At 37.1% G+C, this 25,219-nt stretch overlaps 1 protein-coding gene and 1 long non-coding RNA gene across 2 annotated transcripts in view; both read left to right on the forward strand.

Moving 5' to 3' along the window:
* The first annotated feature begins 1,460 nt into the window (after positions 1 to 1,460).
* Positions 1,461 to 18,528, forward strand: LOC124985857 (uncharacterized). Its single transcript, XR_007108883.1, has 4 exons — positions 1,461 to 1,588; positions 3,787 to 3,884; positions 7,573 to 7,633; positions 18,474 to 18,528. It is a non-coding gene; the product is annotated as an uncharacterized LOC124985857 (long non-coding RNA).
* A 1,554-nt stretch (positions 18,529 to 20,082) lies between these two features.
* Positions 20,083 to 25,219, forward strand: part of Cc2d2b (coiled-coil and C2 domain containing 2B) — a 92,091-nt gene continuing 86,954 nt past the window's right edge. The window contains exons 1-5 of the mRNA XM_047554393.1: positions 20,083 to 20,118; positions 20,203 to 20,263; positions 21,522 to 21,598; positions 22,088 to 22,162; positions 24,869 to 24,949. Coding sequence (XP_047410349.1) covers positions 20,083 to 20,118; positions 20,203 to 20,263; positions 21,522 to 21,598; positions 22,088 to 22,162; positions 24,869 to 24,949 — 330 coding nt within the window. The remainder of the gene's footprint in view (positions 20,119 to 20,202; positions 20,264 to 21,521; positions 21,599 to 22,087; positions 22,163 to 24,868; positions 24,950 to 25,219) is intronic.

Genomic DNA, 25,219 nt, shown 5'->3' on the forward strand with positions numbered 1-25,219 from the left:
ACATTTAATTTTGCTTCTTACATTTAGTCATACAAAACTGCCACGTGTTCTTTTTTTTCTTTATTATTTTTTTAGTTGTCAATGGACCTTTTACTTATTTATATGCAGTGCTGAGAATCAAACCTAGTGCTTTACACGTGCTAGGCAAGTGTGCTATTACTAAGCAACAACTCCAGCCCCCACACCACACATGTTCTTATCTATTTAAAAAGTCTTGGGTTAAGATCTGGAGAATTTTCATAAGCAAATTCTTCTGTGTGGGCTGGATCAGTAAACACTCCAATAAAATCTATTCCCAGGAAGAATGGACCATCCATTTTATAGGCCAAGGTGAATCCTATGGTGCTTCCCACCTTTTGGCCATCCCATGGGCATGTCCTGGGCCTAATCAGGTACACGGGATGGAAAAGATAAGGGGGGAGAGAGCAGGAGAACAAAGGAAACTTTAGTCTATAAAAGGGGCAGGGAGCTCTCCCTTCTTGGGATACCAGACTACCAGCCCTGGCCCCTTCTCCCTCCCAGCGAGAAGTTTGTGTTACTACCTATAAATAAAACCAGCTTTATATGCTTGCCTGGGTGTGCTTCTCTAATGTCCAGACTTCAACATTTGAGAAGCAGAGTTCATCACTGGTAACAGGAGGTATCATAACTGGATTCTTAACCATACATTCTTACAGATTTTATGGTTAGAAGGAACTATCCCTCTCTCCCAGAGTTTTAGGATCTGGTCACAAAATTCTCCACCTTCAGGGTATAAAAGGTATAAAAGGAATGTTGGGTTCCTTTTATCAACATTATTTTTGGCCTGCATTTCTCCTGCAGTTAATAGGTAATTTGCTGAGGAATGTGATATATCCTAGTCACTTAGGCCAGGCAAGGGTACAGGTAAATTGCTTCTTGGAAAAGAAAGCATGTGGGGGTCAGCACAGTGGGCCCATTTTATAGAATTATTCTCTCACCCTGGTGATTCCACATCTCTCCCTCCCTTAACACAAACCACACAAGTTTATTTAAATAGTGATTTTCACTCGGGGCACTTCACTGGGGAAATGCACGTTGTTTTGTTTAGTAAGCAATATTACACGAGTGAGGATGTCCTGCTCTGAGACATTACTGCAAGGACTGTTTGCATACTTGAAGGGCTCTCCTGCAGGCTACACTCAGGTTCCCTCTCTGCCCACAAGACAGACAAGACCTGGAAGCAGCGGTGGGACAAGCAGAGTCCACCCTGCGCGGCAAGAAAGCCACGCCGGCGCCTGGTGGACACACCACACCAGGCCTCGGGCGACCAAAGTACACGGCTCCGCAAGGCGTGCGAACAGGAGCCACAGACTCGCGCCTGGATCCTAGGCACCACCCAGGAAAGCGGAGGAACAGTCCCAGGCGGCACCGGTCATTCCCAAAAGCAGGCGCTGAGGGCGCGCTCCCGGCCAAGGCCCGCACTGCGCGCGCTCCTGGGTCGCCGGGCGCGGGCGCGAGAGGACGGGCGGAGCAGGCCTGTGGGCGGTTGGTGGGCTCTCGGCTGCCGGGAGGGTCGTGAACTCCGTTTTCGCTGCCCAGGCGCGACAGAAGCGCTCTGTCCCTCCAGGTGAATGTCGTGCTGCCCGTTAGGGCTCCCAGGACGCTTTCCTGCCAGACACTCCCGTGCTTGGGTTGCAGCCCTGCTCTGTGGGAAAACCCGCGGGGGCGGCATAAGGCGGGCGAAGTTTGGGGTGGCCCAAGGTCGTGGAGCCGCTCGGGACGCTGGGACTTGTAGTCTCCAAGGGCCTGTCCCATCGGCCTGCCCTCCCGTGTGGGGAAGTGGTGGGGTTGAAAAACTTCACTGTGGAGCTGGGAGACCAGCGCTTGACTGGCATCGAGGCGGGTGGCCTGTTCGCGTGCCTGCGGGACCGATTGCTGGACCCCTTTCTAGGTTTGGGGCGATGAAAACAAGTCCTGACCCAGCCTTCGTCTTCACTTCAGAATAAGCAGAAAGATGAAGTTGCAAGGCAGGATGCAGCGAACAGAAATTAACCCTGCAAACCAAGTGCCTTTGGAGGTCAAGGATCAAAACAAAACAAAACAAAAAACACCTTTCTGGAAGATATAGAGTTTGTCAGGCTTTGAAACTGGAATGCTCCCGGATAGCACATGTTGCAAAAAGCAAAGGCTGGAGGTGGCAGGGAATGTAGAGTTGAATCTTATTTGGAGGTTTATGTTGGAGACCTTATTGGTGGGCTCGAAGACCTTTTGGCCTCACTTTGAGAAAGGGCCTCTGGACTTTCTCTCTAGTTAAGACTAAATGCAGACACAGAGATACCCCTTGAGGTTCAAATAAAAGCATCACAGACTTCCTCCAATCGAATTTCTGGACCTCTTGCTGTGGTTGCGCTATGAATTAATATACTTTAATCTTGTAATTAACTTGTGAGTAGCATGATTACTTAGAATTGCGTGTATTTTAGATACAAACTTTCAAAATACACCACGGTTTTTCTAACCTATTTCTCCATATATTCAATTTGTATGTACCAAAAGTCCCCACACAAGGGAGGTGAACCCAAATGGTTCTGGAACTATAGGAACAGGTTATGATTTGGGACTTAGTCTTGAGAGCAATGGGTAATTTAAATTTGATGCCTTTCAAAGACATATGAATTCACAGAAAATCCTCCTTCAGGCCCCTTTTGATTTTGGAAGGGAGGTTCACACTAAACTAAAAGATGTTAATTTTCAAACTTGCCAAGTAATGAAATTCCTGAAATCATGATTCTTTTCACAGAATGCTGTGACTTATTGCTGTATCACACTTAACTAAGTTTGGAATATTTTTGTTAAACTCTTTATTTTTTTAAATGACAAACTAATATAATTTATGTGGTTATGGGCTCCCTCAAAATGCCTAATCCTTATTTTTTCATACTTTTCAAATTTGTATATGTTCAAATTAGATATACATGACAGTAGAAAGCACTTATGCGTTTTGATAAATCATACATAAATAGGGTGTAATTTCTCATTTTTCTGATGGTAAATATTGTAGGATTATATTGGTCATGCAGTCATACATGTACATGAGAATAATGTCCATTTCACTCCTATCCCCTTCACTCCCCTTTTGATTTTGCATTTCTCTAATTGCTAGAGATGTTGAACATTTTTTCATATATTTGTTGATCAATTGTATATCTTCTGTGAAGTGTCTGTTCAGTTCCTTAGCCCATTTATTGATTGGGTTATTTGTTGTTTTGGTGTTAAGTTTTTTAAGTTATTTATATATCCTAGAGATTAATGCTTTATCTGAGGTGCATGTGGTAAAGATTTTTCTCCCACTCTGTAGGGTCTCTCTTCAAATTATTGATTGTGTAAACTCTATTTTTCCATACCTTAATACCAATAAAGGGTAGCTGATTCCATGTTTAATGCATTTCTTATTTTATAAATGTATCCATTGTCTTAATTTTATCATAACTTTGAGTGAGACTTTAATATTTTTTCATAGTAATCTAATTCAGATATAAGAAGTCTGAAATAACATGATTTCCACTGGTAAAGAGAATTCAGAAAGAATTCAGAAGAATTCTTTTCAGAGTATGTGATAATAAATTAACCCAGAAAAAGACAAAATTGAAGTTTGGACTGAATTTAGTCATGTTATGAAAGGAAAGGACACTGGCAGATTTAGAAAGATTTTTCCAACAAGAGCTGGGAGGAAAAAAAGGAAAAAGAAACTTCTGGTAGTAGAAAATGTGTTTTGTGATTATTCTATACACTAGATTTTTTTTTTCTGTAATTTTATTCTGGTAGCACTCCTGAACTCGAATGGTGTGTGGCAGAAGCAATCAAGATGATTGAAAATTGTGCTGAAAAGAAGTCTGCTGAGTCCTAGAAGACATTTCCATGTGGTAGGTAGCCCATCAGCATTCTGTTCCAACTGAAGATCCAGTTAAGATCTTGCATAGTCTTGTACTCCCAGAATTGATTTAAAACCCATGTGGCAGTGTAGACTGTAAATGGGCTTGGAAATTAAACAGACTTTATTTGTAGCCTTTATGATGAATAATCCTCTGCTGCATGGAGTACTTGTGGAGCCAAAAATGAACGTGGAATGAAAAATAAAGATGTGGCAGGGTCATTTTGGCCTCCATTTACCAAATCTCTATTCATTAAATATAATATTTTCTTTAATTTGTAAATATGAAAGACTTTCAAATTAGGCAATTGCTGCTTATTTTGTTGTGTTACCCTCGACAAGCTGATCTTCAGAATTTTTTTTTTTCTGATTACATTGATGTTTTACTGGGTTTTTGTAAGGAAATCCCACAAAACCACGCTGGACACGGGAAATCACTTAAGGGGATTTATTAAGCGAACAGAGTGTCTCCCTGCAGGGTAAGAGAGAAAATGAGAGGAAAATATAAAGGAAAAGAAAGGGCGCGCGCTAGAGGGAGTGGAAAGCCAAGAGGATAGAGAAAAGTGAGTAGGACAGACAGAAGAATGGAAAAGATGGCCGGAAGCTACAATAAAACAGTTGAATTCCGCCAGGCTAACAGGGGACCAATATTGGAGAAGGATACTTGCAAGCTGACTGATGAACCAATAGCTAGCTAGGATGTTCACAGATTGACAAGTGGTTGGGAGGCGGGCAAAATGGCTGTACCTGATGGGCAGGGGAGCAGCTTTATACATTACAGTTTTGTCCTAAAATTACAGAAGTTGGCTTCCATCCCAAAGACTGTGTAAGAGTGTGGGATGTTAATCTTCACAGTTATAGGAAAGTCATGTTTTTGGTTTCATCTTCGACTTAATCATATTAATTTCAAACATAAAGTAAAAACCAACAGTAAAATTTGTTGTGCTGACATCCCTGTTGTTTGTAAAACATTTTCTGTTCAATCATATCTAATTTCCAAGGAGGCATCATTACTAGATAGATGCTTCCAAAATTACAAGTTGGACTTTTGGGGGCCATGTTTTCCTATGCCAGTCCTGTCCAGGAACAGTTCTCCTGTGCAGCTTTTTTAAAGCTTTGCAAAAGTCCATGTGATACATTCCCATTTGGATGTTAAATTTGTAAATAACACAAAATAGACTTTGGGAAGTTTCATTTCAGGAATCATCATTATATATACTACTTCTGTAACTAGCAGAACCCAAAGTTTTCTCATTGCCAAGTAAGAAGCTAATATTTCTACAAATAAAATTGCCTTTCGTTGGCTGTGGATCTGAAAAGGCTAAATGAACTTCTCACTTAAATTCTCATGCTTTGGCTATGGACTTATATGCCATCTGACCCCAAAGTAGTTAATCTTCAATTTCTTTACCCTTTTGAAAGATTTTTAACTGCAGGAATTGCAAATTAGCAATATCCTCATAGAGAATATTGGGTTTAACTTTTGGAGTCAGTTTTCTAACACAGAATGTTGAATTGTTGTAAAAGGGATATTTCAATAGAGCAAATGCATTTTTCATCTATACTGTAATTTTATCCAATATTTTGTGTATAATTATCTTTTATGTGGGATAATAAATGAGCAGGTTAGGGTCATTCTCAGGTCTGCAAAAATTAGGATATTTTCTTCTACAATAACACTTTATTTGATAATTTGATAAATTATTATACTTTTACTATCTTTAAAACATACTACTGATAATATTTTCCTCTAGTTTAGAAGAAAAAAATCACAAATATAAACATCAAAAAGCCAGGTATTTATCTGAAGTTCATTTTAGAAGTTCTTTTTTTAAATTTTTTTTTAGTTGTAGATGGACACAATTCCTGTATTTTATTTATTTGTATGTGGTGCTGAGGATGGAACCCAGTGCCTCACTCATGCTAGGCAAGTGCTCTACCACTGAGCCACAATTGCAGCCCCAACCATTACAGGAGTTCTTGAAGAATGGAAGGTAAATTCAAAATTCGATTTTCTTGCTATCCCATTCCAGTTGCATGCATGTAACTGTTATTCAGGAGGCTAAGACAGGAAGATCACAAGTTGAAGGGCAGTCCAAACAACTAAGTAAGACCCTATCTTAAAATTTAAAAAATTTTCTAAAAGACTGGTGGAGCACCGGCATTGAATGCATGAGGCCCTTGGTTTGATCTCCATTGTCAACACACACACACACACACACACACACACACACATCAGTCTCTTAAGGGTCTTTTTTTTTAACCATTAAACAACAACAACAACAACAAACTTAGGCTTGATTCTATTGTGTTCCAAATGCTTCTTCTTTTTTTTTTTTTTTTTTTTTTTTGGCTTGTTTGTTTGTTTGGGGGTACCAGGGACAGAACTCAGGGGCACGCAACCACGGAGTCACATTCCAAGTCCTGTTTTGTATTATATTTAGAGACAGTTTCTCACTGAGTTCCTTAGTGCCTCGCCATTATGGTTTGGATATTAGGTGTCCCCCAAAAGCTCACATGTGAGAAAATGCAAGAAGGTTCAGAGGAGAAATGATTGGGTTGTAACAGTCTTAACACAATCATTGAATTAATCCCCTGATAGGGATTAACTGAGTGGTAACTGACGTGGTAGGGTGTGGCTGAAGAAGGTTGGAATTGGTCGTGGCTTTGGGTATATATTTGTATCTCCTGAGTAGAGTTTCTCTCTGCTTCCTAATCTCCTGTAAGCTGCTGTCCTCTGCCACACTCTTCCGCCATAATGTTCAGCCTCACCTTGATCCCCATGAAATGGAGCCTGCCTTCAATGGACTAAGACCTCTGAAACTGTGATCCCTAAATAAACTTTTCCTCCTCTACAGTTTCCTGGTTGGGTCATTTAGCCACAGCAGTAAAAAAAACTGACTAAAACACTGGCCATTGCTGAGACTGGCTTTGAACTTGTGATCCTCCTGCCTCAGCCTCCTAAACCACTGGGATTATAGGCATGCACCACTGCACCCAGCTTGCTTCAGTGTTTTTACCTCTCACCTGAGTATCTCATTAATATCCATTACCATTCTCCATTTCCATGTCCATTTTAAAATTCGGATCTCTAGTATTTCACATTAGTATGATTAAAATGGCTTCTTAGCTAATCTTCATGCCCCTGTGTAATATCTCTCTATTTAGTCAAATTGTGTTTTTTCTCCCACTGTGAGGTTTAACAGTTTTGTGGGGAAGGAAATTCCCATGTATTTTAACTGAAGTAATTCTTAGGTATTTTGAAATGTTTTAAAATCTATGTTGTTAAAGTGATCTTTTCCTATCATATTAGCATATAGGGAAGATATTGATGTCTACATATATTCTTCCTCTTAACAACTTTCTCTCTTATTATGTCTAAACTTTTGTGATCATTCTCTTGCGTTTTCATGTATAAAAACTTGTCATCTATAAATGATGACAATTTTGTCTTCCATTCCTAATAGTTCTCTTACTTCTTTTGTGTGTCTTGTTATATTGACCAGAATTGCTGTTAGACACTAAAGGTGAGAAAATACTAAATATAAAAAACTAAAGGGACTATTTCTTTGTTTCTATTAAATTAGAAAATGTAAATACCATATGTATATCTTAAATATCATAATAGTCTTCTTTTATCATCATGATATCATTCTTAAGAATATTTCTCATTTATTTAGAAAGTGGAAATGAAACATCATGAAAAAGATCTCAAAGAGAAGAGCTGATATTAAAAAAAGGGTAATGTATTAATGGAGTTTATAAAGATTTTTAGTGTGAGTGCCTTACAGCATTTTATCAAGAGGTATGTTTTCCTGAAGACAGTTTACATTTGTATTAAATTGCTTTTATATTTTCTACCAAACTTTCTGATTCTTAAATAGCCAGTATACCACGTGGACATAATAGTATTGGATAGAATTAGCTTTACAGAGAACACTAAAATCATTCCCTGCTTTCTTCCAGCCAAATAAGAATTCATTTTATAATTTCATCCACTAAAGGGCATGGACTTCACAATCTCCTTTGGTAACTAATTTTAATTATCCAGCAACACTGTCTTTCAGATGTTTGTTTTCCAAACACAAACAGTGGAACTGAAATGCCTCCTCTCGTTTTTCATTTTTTCAAACCCTAAGGAAAAAATAAACAATTCATTGCACTGTAATAAACCCGTGTGTTTGTATTCAAGACTTCTATTAAACCAATCAAACTAAGGTTTCCTTTTGTTCTTTTCTTAAGTTTTTAAACATTTATTTAATTATTTGACAGATTTTATATGTTTATTATATACAACATGTTTTATAATTTGCATACATTGTGGAATGACTGAATTGAGCTAATTAGTATGTACTTGTCTTTTTTTGTGGTGAGAACATTAAAATCTCTCGGCAATTTTCAAGAATAGAATACTTTGTTATTAACTCTAGTCACCATGTTATACAACAGATCTCTTGTGCTTGTTCCTCCTGTCTTTGGCCATCATCTTCTGAACCTGTCCCACCACCCTACCGGACCAGCCCTTATCACCATCACCATGAGCTCAACTTTTTCAGATTCCACATGAGTGAGATAATACAGTGTTTGTCTTTCTGTGACTGGCTTATTTTACATAATGTCTTCAAGTTGTATCCAAGTTGTCACAAATGTCAGGATTTTCTTCTTTTTAAAACAGTAGGGGCTGGGGATATAGCTCAGTTGGTAGACTGCTTGCCTCCCAAGCACCAGGCCCTGGGTTCAATCCCCAACTCGGGGAGAGGTGGGGACAGTAGTATTGCTATACCACATTTTCTTTATCCATTCATCTACTGATGGAAACTGATTTCTCATCTTGGATATTGTGGATGATGCAGCAGAGAACATGGGGGTGCAGTTATCTCTGCTTTGTGTATAAACACACACACACACACCCTTGTGGGATTGCTGGATCCCGTGGTAGTTCTTTTTTTAATTCTTTTGAGGAATCTTCATGCTCTTTTCTTTGTACTAATTATCATTCCCACCAACCGTGTGTGAGTGTTACTCAGCACTTGTAACCTTTCATCTTTTTTGGTACTAGCCATCCTAACTGGGGTGAAATGGTAGTCATTGTGGTTTTGATTTGCATTTGTCTGATGATTAGTGATGTTGAGCATTTTTTCATATACCTGGTCATTTGTGTTTTGAGAAATGTCTGTTCATATCCTTTGTTCATTTATAAAATTCAGGTTTTATTATTATCAAGCCTGTCAAATTCCTTATCTATTTAAAATTTTTAACCCCTTATATGGCACACAATTTGCAAATATTTTCTCCCGTTCTGCAGGTTGTCTCTTCACTCTGTTGTTTGTTACCTTTGTTGTGCAGAAGCTTTTTCATTTGATTTAATCCCATTTGTCAATTTTTGCTTTTGTTGTATGTGTTTTTGGGATCATATCTTAAAAATCCTTGCCCATGCCAGTGCACAGCGCTTTTCTTTTATGCTTTCTTCTAGTAGTTTCACATGTCTGGGTCTTATTTTTAAGCTTTTAATCCATTTTGAGTTGAATTTTTATATGGCATGATAATAAAGGACTGATTTTATTCTCCTGTGTTCAGGTATCCAGTTGTTTCAGCACTATTTATTGAAGAGATTGTCCTGTATCCATTGTGTGTGGTACACTTGTCAAAAATCAATGAATTGTGAATATGTGGATTTATTTCTGAGCTGTCTGTTCTGTTCCATTGGTTGATGTGTTAGTTTTTATGATACCATATGCCACTTTGATTACTAGAGCTCTGTAGAGTATATTCTGAAATCAGTGTGATGACTCCACTTTGGTTCATTTTGCTTAAGATTGCTTTTGCATTCTGGGTCTTTTGTAATTCCATACAGATTTTATGGGTTTAGAAAGTAGTTTATAAGGATTTTGATTTTACTAAATAGCTTTATTGTAGAATAATCCTGATAAATGTGATATGTTTAGTTTTATATACAAATCATATAGTTCATATTAATAGGTATGAATTATACTCTTCTTTAGTCTGTAAGTAATGAGAAGCATTATAGATGATTTACTTATGTATTTAATTATTCTCCTACTTCGATATCCATTTATTCGTGTGTTCTCTCATCCAGCCAGCAACTTATTGCCTGCTTTGCTCAAAAACATTTTTTGGCTGGGCGCACACTTCTATTTCCAGCGACTTGGAAGGCTGAGGCAGCAAAAGCACAAGTTTGAGGCCAGTCTCAGCAACTCTGTGAGATCCTGTCTCAAATTTAAAAATAAAAAGGGCTGGGGATTTCACTCAGTGGTAGAGCATCCCTTGGTTCAATTCCCAGTACCAAAAAAATTTTTTTTTTGTCTAGTCAGTAATTGGAACACATAGGTATAAATATTTACCTGTCTTATAGAATAACTTCAGTTAAGATTCATATTTTGTCTCTGCTTTCAAAATGGAGATGGGTAATTACTAAAAGATATTCATAATCCTAGGGTTGGTGGGCAAAAATATTGAGACTTAAAGACAGACCTCTATCAGTCATTTTTCAGCATTGATATTTCATGATATCTTCAAGAGTTGCTATCTCTTGGTCAAGAGTAGAATTAGGTATTTTTAATTGTCTTGAGAAGACATGAAAGGTTGAATAAGAAGTAAGGGAAATGTGGTCATTTTGATAATATTAATTCTGCCATCCAAGAACATGGGAGGTTTTTCCATCTTCTAAGGTCTTCTTCAATTTCTTTCTTTAATGGTTCATAGTTTTCATTGTAGAGGTCTTTCACCTCTTTGTTTAGATTGAGTCCCAAGTTTTTTTTTTTTTTTTTTTTTTTGAGGCTATTGCAAATGGAGTTGTTTTCCTCATTTCCCTTTCAGATGTTTCATCACTTATGTATAAAAATGCTTTAGATTTATGTGTGTTGATTTTATATTCTGCTATTTTGCTGAATTCATTTATGAGGTCTAGAAGTTTTCTGGATCCTCTAAATAGAGAATCATATCATCAGTAAATAGTGACAGCTTGAATTCCTCTTTTCCTATTCATATCCCCTTAATTTCTTTAGTCTGTCTAATTGCTCTGGGTATTTCAAGGACGATGTTAAATAGAAGTGGTGAAAGAAGACATCCCTGTCTTGTTCCAGTTTTTATAGGGAATGCTTTCAGTTTTTCTCCATTAAGAATGTTGTGGGGGGATCCAAGATGGCAGACTAGAGGGAGTCTGCATTCCTTGTCACTCCATAACTCGGGTTTCAAGCAGAGGATATCTGTTTCTTGGTGAGGCAGTTTTTGCTGCTTATCAGTCCCATGCTGTTTACCCCATTTGTCTGCTGTGATCACCTACAGTCTGCCAGCATATTGGCACCTTTTTTGAGTGCAGATTGCTCACTGTCAGGTGCCTATCATCCACCATTTGCCTGCCTCTGGCCATTCCATCGCCTGCCTTACACCTATCCATCACCCAACGCACAAGGTTCACCTCCCGATCATCCGAAAACAGTCAGCAAACTGATTGCCGACCGCCAGTGGAGCACCAGCTGCCTGCTGTTGCCTGGAAGTTCACTGTCACAGTACCTACAGGTTTGATTACACGTGGCTGCCGCCATTTTGAGACAACAGCCAGGCCCCGTAGGACCCCTGGCCAGACTGACTGAGTCCCATCTCCAGGATTCCTCAGCCTGACCGATCACTCCCTGCTTCTGGGGCCCTCACATCCACTGACTGCTCCCTGCCGCCAGGACCCCCAGACCAACTGACTGTGCCCTATCACCGGGACGGACCGACTGATTGCACCCAGCCTCCAGGATCCCACAACCGCACCAAACACACTGGACCTCCAGGACCCCTGCCTGACCAACCACATCCCGCCTCCAGGATCTCCAGCTGACCACGTCCACACCCTGAGCTGCAGTTCCCCATTTGCCAACACATTTCAAAGCCAGAGCGGACATCTTGGATAATCCTGGAAGCCATAGCTCCGATCTTTGGGTGGGGCAAATCCCATCCTGCGATGCCTGCTGGAGGCTTGAAGCTCATTGTCAGGTACCTCTCATGCATCAGGCTACCGAACACTGGGAGATTTCATTGCTATATGACTGTTATACTGTAGATTTTCTTTTTTCTCCTTATAGAAAAATTTAAGATTTTATTTCTTTACTTTTCTTGCTCTCTTTTCCTTTTGTTTACCTGTTCCCTCAGAGTCTCTATCTCCCTTTTTTGCATGCTAACATCCAATTTCTTTTGATTACATTCTCACCCTTTCTATTATCTAGAACTTCTGTATAATCTTTTCTTATCCCATTAACAGCCACATTCTACATCCCTCTGCATCCACTTTGTCCTCCACTAGAAACTGCAGACCTTATTGCAAATCTGTTTGTTTTATTGAAGATAATATTTGAACTCATTCTGTTTATTATGACAATTTTGTTTTTGTCCTCATAGGGGCTATTTGGTCTAGGATTGCATAGTGTCTGAGTTGGGCACTGCTAATATTGATCTCCCCTTAAAGAAAGGGTTTTGGAAACCTATAGGGCCACTATAAGCCTATGGGGGAAATCTGCAATACCCCAGATCTGCACTGCTAGAGGGGAAGATACATGAACAACATGAAAAAACAAGGGAAGAAAATGATCCAAACAAATTTAGATTCTTTATTAAAAGAATACAATGACAGTATGTTAGAAGAAATGTCAGAAAAAGACTTCAGATTATACATGATTAAGATGATTCTCAAAGCAAAGGATGAGATAAGAGAACAAATGCATGCAATGAATGATAATACCAATAAGCTGAAAGAGCACCTGCAGGAAGCAAAAGATCATTTTAACAAAGAGATAGAGATTCTCAAAAAAAAAAAAAAAAAAAAAAAAAAAAACAACAACAACAAACAAACAGAAATCCTTGAAATGAAGGAAACAATAAACCAAATAAAAAACTCAATGGAAAGCATCACCAAAAGACTAGACCACTTGGAAGACAGAACCTCAGACAATGAAAACTATTTAATCTTGAAAATAAAGTTGCCCAAACAGAGAAGATGGTAAGAAATCATGAACAGAATCTCCAAGAACTATGGAACATCATGAAAAGACCAAATTTAAGAATTATTGGGATTGAGGAAGGCACAGAGATACAAACCAAAGGAATGAACAACCTATTCAATGAAATAATATCAGAAAATTCCCCAAGCCTGAAGAATGAAATGGAAAATCAAATACAAGAGGCTTACAGAACACCAAATGCACAAAATCACAACAGGTCCACACCAAGGCACATTATAATGAAAATGCCTAACATTTAAAATAAAGATAGGATTTTGAAGGCCACGAGAGAAAAACATCAGATTACATATAGGGGGAGACCAATACAGATAGCAGCAGACTTCTCAACCCAGACTCTAAAAGCTAGAAGGGCCTGGAACAACATATTTCAAGCTCTGAAAGAACATGGTTGCCAACCAAGAATCCTATACCCAGCAAAACTAACCTTCAGATTTGAAGATGAAATAAAATCCTTCCATGATAAACAAAAGTTAAAACAATTTACAAATAGAAAGCCTGTGCTACAGAATGTTCTCAACAAAATATTCCATGAGGAGGAAATGAAAAACAACAATAGAGGTCAGCAAAGGGAGGAACTACCTTAGAGAAAAACCACTCAAAGGAGAAACCAAGCCAAATTAAAAACCAAAAATAAGCCAAATGACTTGGAATACAAATCGTATCTCAATAATAACCCTGAATGTTAATGGACTAAACTCATCAATCAAAAGACATAGACTGGCAGAATGGATTAAAAAGAAAGACCCAACAATATGCTGCCTGGAAGAGACTCATCTCATAGAAAAAGACATCCACAGACTAAAGGTGAAAGGATGGGAAAAAACCTACCATGCACATGGACTCAGTAAAAAAGCGGGTGTTTCCATCCTTATATCAGATAAAGTGGACTTCAAGCCAAAGTTAGTCAGAAGGGATAAAGAAGGACATTTCATACTGCTTAAGGGAACCACAAATCAGGAAGACATAACAATAGTAAATATTTATGCCCCAAACAATGGTGCATCCCTGTACATCAAACAAATCCTTCTCAATTTCAGGAATCACATAGACCACAACACAATAATTCTGGGTGACTTTAACGCACCGCTGTCAACACTAGATAGAGCTTCCAAACAAAAACCAAGGAAACCATAGAACTCAATAATACAATCAATAACCTAGACTTAATAGACATATATAGAATGTTCCATCCATCAATGAGCAGATTCACTTTCTTCTCAGCAGCATATGGAACCTTCTCGAAAATAGACCATATGTTATTCCACAAAGCAGCCCTTAGGAAATGCAAAAAAATAGAGATACTGCCTTGTGTTCTATCAGATCATAATGAACTGAGAGTAGAAATCAATGACAAAATGAAAAACAGACATTACTCCAACACCTGGCGACTAAATAATATGCTATTGAATGAAACATGGATAACAGAAAACATCAGGGAAGAGATAAAAAAAATTCTTAGAGGTCAATGAAAATGATGATACAACATATCAAAATCTCTGGGACAGGGCAGGGATACAGCTCAGTGGGTAGATTGCTTGCCTTGCAAGCAGTAAGGCCATGGGTTCAATCCCCAGCACCAAAAAATCTCTGGGACACTATGAAAGCGGTACTAAGAGGGAAATTCATTGCATGGAGCGCATTCCAGAAAAGAATGAAAAGTCAACAACTAAATGACCTAACATTACAGCTCAAAGCCCCAGAAAAAGAAGAACAGAATAACAGCAAAAGTAGTAGAAGACAGGAAATAATTATAATCAGGGCTGAAATCAATGAAATTGAAACAGAAGAAACAATTCAAAAAATTGACAAAACAAAAAGTTGGTTCTTTGAGAAAGTAAACAAAATAGGCAAACCCTTACCCACACTAACAAAGAGAAGGAGAGAGAAAACTCAAATTACTAAAATTCATGATGAAAAAGGAAATATCATGACAGACACCACTGAAATACATAACATAATGAAAAGCTACTTTGAAAATCTATATTCCAACAAAATAGAAAATACCGAGGACATCGACAAATTTCTAGAGACATATGCTCCTCCCAAACTGAACCAGGAGGACATACACAATTTAAACAGATCAATATCAAGCAATGAAATAGAAGAAGGCATTAAAAACCTACCATCCAAGAAAATCCCAGGACCAGATGGATTCTCAGCTGAGTTCTACAAGAACTTCAAAGAAGATCTCATTCCAATACTTCTCAAAGTATTCCAGGAAATAGAAAAAGAGGGTACCCTACCAAACTCATTCTATGAAGCTAATATGACCCTCATACCCAAACCAGGAAAAGACACATCAAGGAAAGAAAATTTCAGACCAATATCCTTGATGAATATAGATGCAAAGATCCTTAACAAAATATTGGCAAACTGTATCCAAAAGCATATTAAGAAAATTATGCACCACGATTTTCTGGAATGCAAGGATGGTTCAACATTTGGAAATCAATAAACGTAATCCATCATGTCAATAGACTTAAGGATAAGAATCATATGGTTATTTCAATTGACGCAGAAAAAGCATTCGACAAAATACAGCACCCCTTCATGCTCAAAACACTAGAAAAAATAGGAATAGTAGGAACATACCTGAAAATTGTAAAGGCTATTTATGCTAAGCCCATGGCCAACATCATTCTTAATGGAGAAAAACTGAAACCATTCCCTTTAAAAACAGGAACAAGACAGGGATGTCGTCTTTCACCACTTCTATTCAACATTGTCCTCGAAACTCTAGCCGGAGCAATTAGGCAGACTAAAGAAATTGAAGGGATACGAATAGGAAAAGAGGAACTTAAGCTGTCACTATTTGCTGATGACATGATTCTATATTTAGAGGATACAAAAAACTCCTCCAGAAAACTTCTAGACCTCATCAATGAATTCAGCAAAATAGCAGGCTATAAAATCAAAATGCACAAATCTAAAGCATTTTTATACATAAGCAACGAAATAGCTGAAAGGGAAATGAGGAAAACAACTCCATTTGCAATAGCCTCAAAAAAAATAAAATACTTGGGCATCATTCTAACCAAAGAGGTAAAAGATCTCTACAATGAAAACTACAAAACATTGAAGAAAGAAATTGAGGAAGACCTTAGAAGATGGAAAGATCTCCCATGTTCTTGGATAGGCAGAATTAATATTGTCAAAATGGCTATACTACCAAAAGTGCTATACAGATTCAATGCAATTCCAATTAAAATTCCAATGATGTACCGTACAGAAATAGAGCAAGCAATCATGAAATTCATCTGGAAGAATAAGAAACCCAGAATAGCTAAAACAATCCTTAGCAGGAAGAATGAAGTAGGGGGTATCACAATACCAGAACTTCAACTATACTACAAAGCAATAGTAACAAAAACGGCATGGTATTGGCACCAAAATAGACATGTAGATCAATGGTACAGAATAGAGGACATGGACACAAACCCAAATAAATACAATTTTCTCATACTAGACAAAGGTGCCAAAAATATGCAATGGAGAAAAGATAACCTCTTCAACAAATGGTCCTGGGAAAACTGGAAATCCTATGCAACAGAATGAAACTAAATGCCTATCTCTTGCCCTGCACAAAAATCAACTCACAATGGATCAAGGACCTTGAAATCAGACCAGAGACCTTGCATCTGATAGAAGAAAAAGTAGGTCCAAATCTTCACCTCATTGGCTTAGGATCAGACTTCCTTAACAGGACTCCCATAGCACAAGAAATAAAAGCAAGAATCAATAACTGGGATAATTCAAACTAAATAGCTTTCTCTCAGCAAAGGAAACTATCAGCAATGCGAAGAGAGAGCCTACAGAGTGGGAGAAAATCTTTGCCACTCATACTTCAGATAGAGCACTAATTTCCAGAATATATAAAGAACTCAAAAAACTCTACACCAAGAATACAAATAACCCAATCAACAAATGGGCTAAGGATATGAACAGACACTTCACAGAAGATCTACAAGCAATCAACAAACATATGAAAAAATGTTCAACATCTTTAGTAATAAGAGAAATGCAAATCAAAACTACACTAAGATTCCATCTCACCCCAGTTAGAATGGCGATTATCAAGAATACAAGCAACAATAGGTGTTGGAAAGGATGCGGGGAAAAAGGTACACTCATACATTGCTGGTGGGGCTACAAATTAGTGCAGCCACTCTGGAAAGCAGTGTGGAGATTCCTTAGAAATCTTGGAATGGACCCACCCTTTGACCCAGCTGTCCCACTCTTTGGCCTATACCCAAAGGACTTAAAATCAGCATACTACAGAGATACAGGTACAACAATGTTCATAGCTGCTCAATTCACAATAGCCAGACTGTGGAACCAACCTATGTCCTTCAATTGATGAATGGATAAGGAAACTATGGTATATATATACAATGGAATATTACTCAGCTATAAAGAATAATAAAATTATGGCATTTGCAGGCAAATGGATGAAATTGGAGAATATCATGCTAAGTGAGATAAGCCAATCTCAAAAATCCAAAAGGCGAATGATCTCGCTGATAAGCAGATGATGACACATAATGGGGGGTGGGAGGGGGCAAGAATGGAGGAAAGAGGGACTGTATAGAGGGAAAAGAGGGGGGGAAGGAAAAAATAACAATGAATCAAACATCTTTACCCTATGTAAAAGTATGATTACGCAAATGGTATGCTGTTACTCCATGTACAAACAGAAACAACATGTATCCCATTTGTTTACAATAAAAAAAAAAAGAATGATGTTGGCCATGGACTTAGCATAAATAGCCTTTACAATTTTCAGGTATGTTCCTACTATCCCTATTTTTCTAGTGTTTTGAGCATGAAGGGGTGTTGTATTTTGTCAAATGCTTTTTCTGCGTCATGAAATAACCATATGATTCTTATCCTTAAGTCTATTGACATGATGGATTATATTTATGATTTACAGATGTTGAACCAACCTTGCATTCCAGGGATGAACCCCACTTGATCGTGGTGCACTGTCTTCTTAATATGTTTTTGGATACGGTTTGCCAGAATTTTGTTAAGGATTTTTGCATCTATATTCATCAAGGATATTGGTCTAAAATTTTCTTTCCTTGGTGTGTCTTTGTCTGGTTTGGGTATGAGGGTCATATTAGCTTCATAGAATGAGTTTGGTAGGGTTCTCTCCTTTTCTATTTCTTAGAATACTTTATGAAGTATTGGAATGAGTTCGTCTTTGAAGGTCTTGAAGAACTCGACTGAGAATCCATCTGGTCCTGGGCTTTTCTTGGTTGGTAGGATTTTGATGGCTTCTTCTGTTTCACTGCTTGATATTGATCTGTTTAAATTGTGTATGTCCTCCTGGTTCAGTTTGGGAGCATCATATGTCTCTAGAAATTTGTCGATGTCTTCGGTATTTTCTATTTTGTTGGAATATAGATTTTCAAAGTAGCTTTTCATTATGTTATGTATTTCAGTGGTGTCTGTCATGATATTTCCTTTTTCATCACAAATTTTTGTAATTTGAGTTTTCTCTCCTTCTATTTGTTAGTGTGGCTAAGGGTTTGTCTATTTTGTTTACTTTTTCAAAGAACCAATTCTGGATGTGGTGAAAAAGGCACACTCATACATTGCTGGTGGAGTTGCAAGTTGATACAACCACTCTGGAAAGCAGTATGGAGATTCATCAGAAAGCTTGGAATGGACCCACCATTTGACCCAGCTATCCCACTCCTTGGTTTATAGCCAAAGAACTTAAAATCAGCATACTACAGTGATGCAGCTACATCAATGTTCATAGCGGCTCAATTCGCAATATCTAGATTGTGTAACCAACATAGATGCCCTTCAATTGATGAATGGATAAAGAAACTGTGGTATATATACATAATGAAATATTACTCAGCCATAAAGAAGAATAAAATTATGGCATTTGCTGGTAAATGGATGAAGTTGGAAAATATCATGCTAAGTGAAATAGGCCAAGCCAAAAAACCAAAGGCTGAATGTTTTCTCTGATAAGTGGATGAAAATATATATGAGGTGGGGGTGATGGGGGGAAGAGAAGAATGAAGGAACTTTGGATGGTGTAGAGGAAAATGGGGTGGGATGGGTGGGGGATGGAAAGAGAGTAAAATGAAACAGACAGTATTACCCTATGTATATGTATGATTACATGAATGCTGTGAATCTACATTGTGTATAACCATAGAAATGAAAAGTTGTACCCCATTTGTGTACAATGAATCAAAATGCAGTCTGTAAAAATAAAAAAGATTTTAAAAAAAAGTAAGGGAACAGCTTAGTTCATGTTGACTTTATTCAGTAATTTTAAAATATGGTGTAGGAACCACTGAAGTCTTTCAGAAAGTTGATAGACTGGACTTCTGTCCTAATAATGTTTTTATCTTGCTTTTTGGCTTTTGACATGAATCCATGTTTTTAATGAGATTGTAAAGCTGATGTGTGTCTTCTTGCTCTTCTTCCATCTGCATAGTAATTTGGTTAGTATGGATAGTTGTTCTTTTAACTAGTATATATAATACTAGTAATTATAGTAACAAAAGTCTTTGCTATTACATTTTTTTAAAGTTAAAAGCAAACTTGTACTCCATATCACTAAAAAGGATTTAGCATTGCTAGCTTAGTTTACTTCAGAATATTCAGTATTGACATACTGAATTTTTAAAGATTGTAGAACATGCAATTAGAATTACCAGGAGGCAGCTAGAAATATGGTTTTGATGCTCAGGAAAGCATTCAAGCCTGGAGACACAGATTTGAGAAGCCATGGGAATACATGCACTCTCCAAAGACTTGGAATGCACCTACCTGTAGTCTATGGAGAGAAGCATGGCCATTAAAGAATATAGGGAATAAGAAATTTAAGAATAGAGGGGCAAGAATATGGCAAGTTTTCAGTAAGGGTGCTTAACATTGTCAAATACTACAGAGTAGTAATTATCAACACTGGTACACTGTCAAATTTTCAAATTCTTTTCATGTGTATCTGGTCCAATTTGACTCTCCTAGAAGATACAAGAAGTAGGTAATACATGAACAGTAAGTATTAACCCTTGGATTTTATCATTAAAGGAGCCTTTCTGATATTACAAAGAACAATTTCTTAAAGGTTCACCATATATAAAGAGCTCAGATAAGTTAATAAAAATATGAAATTTAAGAAAAAAGGCAAAAGGTATGCATTGGCATTTTAAAAGAGATGATGTTCAACAGGTTGATGAACACAAAATGATATTCAAAGACAGAAAGATGCAAATTAATCCTTTGTGATTTTTACTCTTTAAAACATTTTTGCAGATTTCTGAAGAGGCAGATAGCATTGCAGTAGAAGAAATTAAAGACTTGCATCTCTCAAAAGGTTTTCACTAAGTATTTCACAACTATGATATTGTTGGTTTTTATTTTTAAAATCATAAATGATTACTCCTGTGGTAGAGTTTCAGCTGGGAACACAGTTTCTTAAGGAATGAATTTAAATGTGAATTAAACTTACTAGATAATACAAGATTGGCATAGAGAAATACATAGAAGAGTCAATGTATATAATGAAAACAAATTCCATTTTCTCCATCTTTCTTTGCAAACATGGAGAATTCACTAGTACTGGAGACTGTTAGAAGGTAAACATATATAGATAACAGAACCAAGTCTTGGGGAGAGGAATAAATAATGGTTGAACCATAGGTCATTCATTCAACAAATGTATTTATTGAGCATCTATTATATGTCATGTACCATTGTAAAATCTGAGGATAAAGTATAAACAAACTGGACGTTTTAAAATTACACCAAAGAATGTTATAGTTGAGACTGAAAATTTGTCATTTCCTATTGTGATTTAAATCTGTGTTATCCTTTACTTCTACCCATGTAGTATTTAAGAACTCAAAGGCAGGGAGAAGAAAAGACACAGTATCAGGCAAACTGACCACCAGGTCCTCCCTCTTGTATCCAGGACTATGACCTTTGTATCCTTCTCAGTCCATCTGGTAGATCATTCAGTGGATGAGCAGAAAATAATACTTGGTTAGAAGTACACACAACAGCTAGAGCATTCGGTTTCCCTGGACTGTTTTATTTCTTCTTAGAGCTGGTTGAAGTGGGAGCTCGAAGTATTATATTGGTTTTACAAAACTAACTTAAGTACTTACAGCTACCTAGTGATTTATCTCTTTTCCTTTCAGATTCCTTTCTTCCAGTTTAATCAAATAGCTTTGATATCTGTGTATTTGTATATTCCATAGAGCAGTCTATATAGAATATGACTGTACTCATGAATTTTTTTAAAGGTTAGTTTGTCTGAGCTTTTATCTTTTAATTTTGTCTCTCTACAAAGAAAGACTCTTACCAATAGCTAAAGAATCAGAAAAGGAAGGTGAAAAAGAGAGAAGTCACAACGAAGTAAAATTCATCATAGATAAAAAGTATTTATTCCAGATGAGAAGGGTCAAGGGACATTGGTTCTAAGCTCTCGTGGAACAATGACCCAGTCTTCATGATTGTCATGATGCTTAGAAATGAATGCAGTTAAGATATTTAACCAGTACTCTTGCTGTTATTGATGTTTAATTATAAGAAAGTGTTATAAACTCTATATTATGTTGCTTTCCTGATAGATTTAGATACAGAAGAAAATCAAAACATTATAGAGACACTGAGAGGCAAAGTAAGAGAAAAACTAAAAAATGCTAAGGTAATACACTTTTAAAACTTTCCTATTTTCAAATTTACCGTTTTAAGTGAAACATGTAGCATAATATGTAATAATAAGCTGAAGCTTATTTTAATTTAGTTCTGTTTTGTTACAATGCTGGGGATCACACTCAGAGCCTTGCACACTCTGGGCAAGTCCTTTTCACTGACCGACACCCCTGACCTCATAGTTCAGTCTTCATATAGCCCCTTAATTCTGAAAGCCTTAATGTTGTTTCCTGGTTTTTTCCCCTTTAGTCTCATAGCTATTGCTATGATAGCATTGCTATGATATCAAACCTAAAGCAAAGACATGTTAAGTGATTTGGTCATAGTGCATATATGTGACATCTCAGAGAAATACACACACACACATGCATTTTTAAAGAAAGAAAAACATGGAGAAATCTTGATTTTGTTTATTTGGGACAGAGGATTTATGAGCACAATTATTTTATTTTTGTAAAAATTTATTTTTGTTGTGTTTCAGATTAATCAAGGGGAAAAATCTTCAACTGAGATGCTCATTGATACTAAGATACATCAGTGGTTTAAGGTGAATAACGTTAAAAAAACTTTTTAAAACATTATGGAAGCATTATGGAAGTATACCTTTTGCAGAGAAAATTCATCCATTTTAACAATATCATCAATGACCTTTATTTAACTTACAGAATTACATAATCAACAACACTGTCTAGTTTTAGGCCATTTTCATTATTCCAAAAAGAACTGTTATGCCCATTGGCAATCATTCCCTATTTCTTCTTGGCATTACTTTCATCCTTAAATTATATTAAATGTTATTAAAGGATAAACTTAAGCACAGTAAAATTCTGAAGAGTTTATTTGGAGCAGACAGCAGTTCATGAATTGGGCAGCTCCAGACTAGAGATAGTTAGGGCTCCAACAAAGGGGCATGAGGTAAAACTTTCATGAAATAAAGCAAGGCAAAGAAAATATTTGATCAAAGTGGAATAGTAGCCTTCACATCCTTTTGAGAGGTTAGCTGGCAGTTTCTGATTGAAACTTAAGTTTCATTTTCCTAGATAGAACCATTTCATGCTGAGTAGTGTTTTAGGTTACTCATAGGAACCCAGAGCCCTAGAGCCACCTTCCAGTTGGTTATTCTAAAAATACCATAGATGGTCCCCAAATTGCAGATTTTGTTCTAAAATTCAGTATGTAATTGCATGCTTGAAACAGGAAATGACAAAACAGTTCATTCTGAACAACTACATTATTATTTTTTTTTGCTTTAAAAATAGTTTATTGAAATTTCAAAAATAAAACCATGTACTTGTATAAGACAAAACACAAGCAAAGAGTGTCTACTTAGTGTCCCAAAATTTCTAGACAGTCTTTTGCTCACTGGCAGCTGCTCAGTTTAACACAGGCAAGGTGTTACATTCGTAGGAACTGTCTAACATCAGAGGCCATCCTTTGGGACAGCAAAATCCTAAGCATCCCTACAGTCTCCAAAGGGGTAGATTCCAAAACATTAAGCTTTCAGTCTTGAGGTTAGCTCAGAATCTCTGTGAAAGGGGCACTGCTCCTAACTGGGCTTGCACAGTTCTCTTGCTTTTATTTAAGGATCACACATCGATGAATGTCTTAAAACCCCATCACCGCGCTGCGGACCCGCCTGCGAGGATCAGGAGCCTGCAGGCGGGTAGATACCCCAAAGCGCCTTCCGGACGCTGAGCTGCAGCCTTGGCAAATGCACCAGGCGTACAGAATGAACCCATGCCTACTACCAACCCGACCACAGAACAAAGAGCTGGGCAACGACATTATTAAAAGTATAGGTTAAGTAGCTGTAACAAAAAGATTTGAAGTAAAATGTCTTAAGATTGAAATTTTACTTCTTTCTAGAATTAACAGATAAGTTGTTCAGGCTGATGGAGAGTTCTGCTGTCCTCAACATGTGGTTTCCATCTCTCAAGTTCATGGCATAGCTCCACCTTTTTAAATTTGCTAGCCAATGGGAAGGGAGGAGGAAATAACCAAAGGATTGCAGGTTGATCTTTTATGGGACAGACATGCAAACTACACACATTTCCAGTAGAGAACATGGGAGCAGTGTCTAGGTGACCAGCTAAAAATAGCTTCTGTTTTTAGAGATGGAAGAAAAACCAATATTGAACAGCTAATAACTTCTGCCGCCAGCACTTAGAGTATTTAAATCTGCAAATTTGAAAATGTAAGCGTTGTTGTTGGTTTGTTTGTTGTTTTTAATTCATCATTATCTCCATCCCACTGCCTCTCTTGGGTGCTTAATTTAAAAATATTTTAATTAAATTAATAAGCAGACTAAAAATGATGTTTGTGTACATTTTAATTCAACATACGAGTAAGAGCATGCCTAAATTGGATTTAATTTAACTATAATTAGTAAAAAAAACTATGACTAGCAAGAATTTTGCAGAGGTTGAACCATTGAGTATCAAGAAAAGAGAGTAAAAACAAAGAGAAATGGGTTCAAAAGAATTTTTATTCTAAATATTTTACAGGGCTATCTTCTCAGGAAGTAGGTGATTTTAGCAAGTAGTTTTGAGATGAGCAAAGATGATGGAAGTAAAATACATATTGACAATATATGCAGCATGTTGCAAGGCGAAGAACTGAAAGATAACATGACAGCTAAACTATAGATTCAAATAGAATATAAGATTAACTTTCATATTTTACATTTTCAAAAGGAATTGATTCCTTTCCAAACCCCTCTTAAAACAGTTCATTTTAATATGTGTGTGTGAGAAAGACACAATGTGATTTATATCTCAAAGAGTCAGGCTTTACAGTATGGAAAAAGAGGGTGTATAGATCAGCAAGTTTATAATGAGGAGTATGCAACTTTTAAAATTTTAATCACTTCTAATGGCACCAGATTGTGTAATGAGGTGGTGCTTGTCTGCATTTGTGAACACTTGAAAATAGAGGGGGACATTTGACCGGTGTCCGCATTTTGATCAAGCTGTGAGGTATGCTCTTAATTCTCAGATTAAAGTAAGGAGATAGTTTGGGAAGATTTTGACTCATATTATGATTTTTATTGCAGTTACTAGGATGTTATAAAACAAAAATAAAAACTCATGAACTGAACAGACTGGAAGCTAAATACAACTTGATAAAAATAACAATTCTGTTCCTTGTCTATTAAGAAGATAATAGATATTGTTTACCATATTACAGAAAAGCATTTGTTCACTGATAAGCAGAAAAGGTGTTCATTTAAACACTAAATAATGGCTTACTGTTGTTTAAACAGACTGAAGTCTTGTTGGATGAAGGTCTTTCATTTTTCATTCTGAGTGGTGAAGAAGGCTCAGCTTTGGACCAGTCAGAGCAGGTTGGATTTGCTCCCCTCTCTCCCACATCCTTTCTATCAGGAAGAGCAACACTTTCTTAAATGTGTAGAAGGTCAAACTTGGATGGGAGATGACTTTTTTATTATTGTGCCTTCCTCTTTTCTTTGAATAGAGAAGTTGTTCATGATAATAATAACACCCAACACTGGTTGAGTACTCACTAGATACCCAGTGATATACCAAGTTTTCAAAGTGGACTGTGTTACTCAGTTCTCATCATAACCCTGAGAGACAGGTGTTATTGTTATCTT

This window comes from Sciurus carolinensis, chromosome 5 (assembly GCF_902686445.1).
Source record: "Sciurus carolinensis chromosome 5, mSciCar1.2, whole genome shotgun sequence".
Taxonomy (NCBI): domain Eukaryota; kingdom Metazoa; phylum Chordata; class Mammalia; order Rodentia; family Sciuridae; genus Sciurus; species Sciurus carolinensis.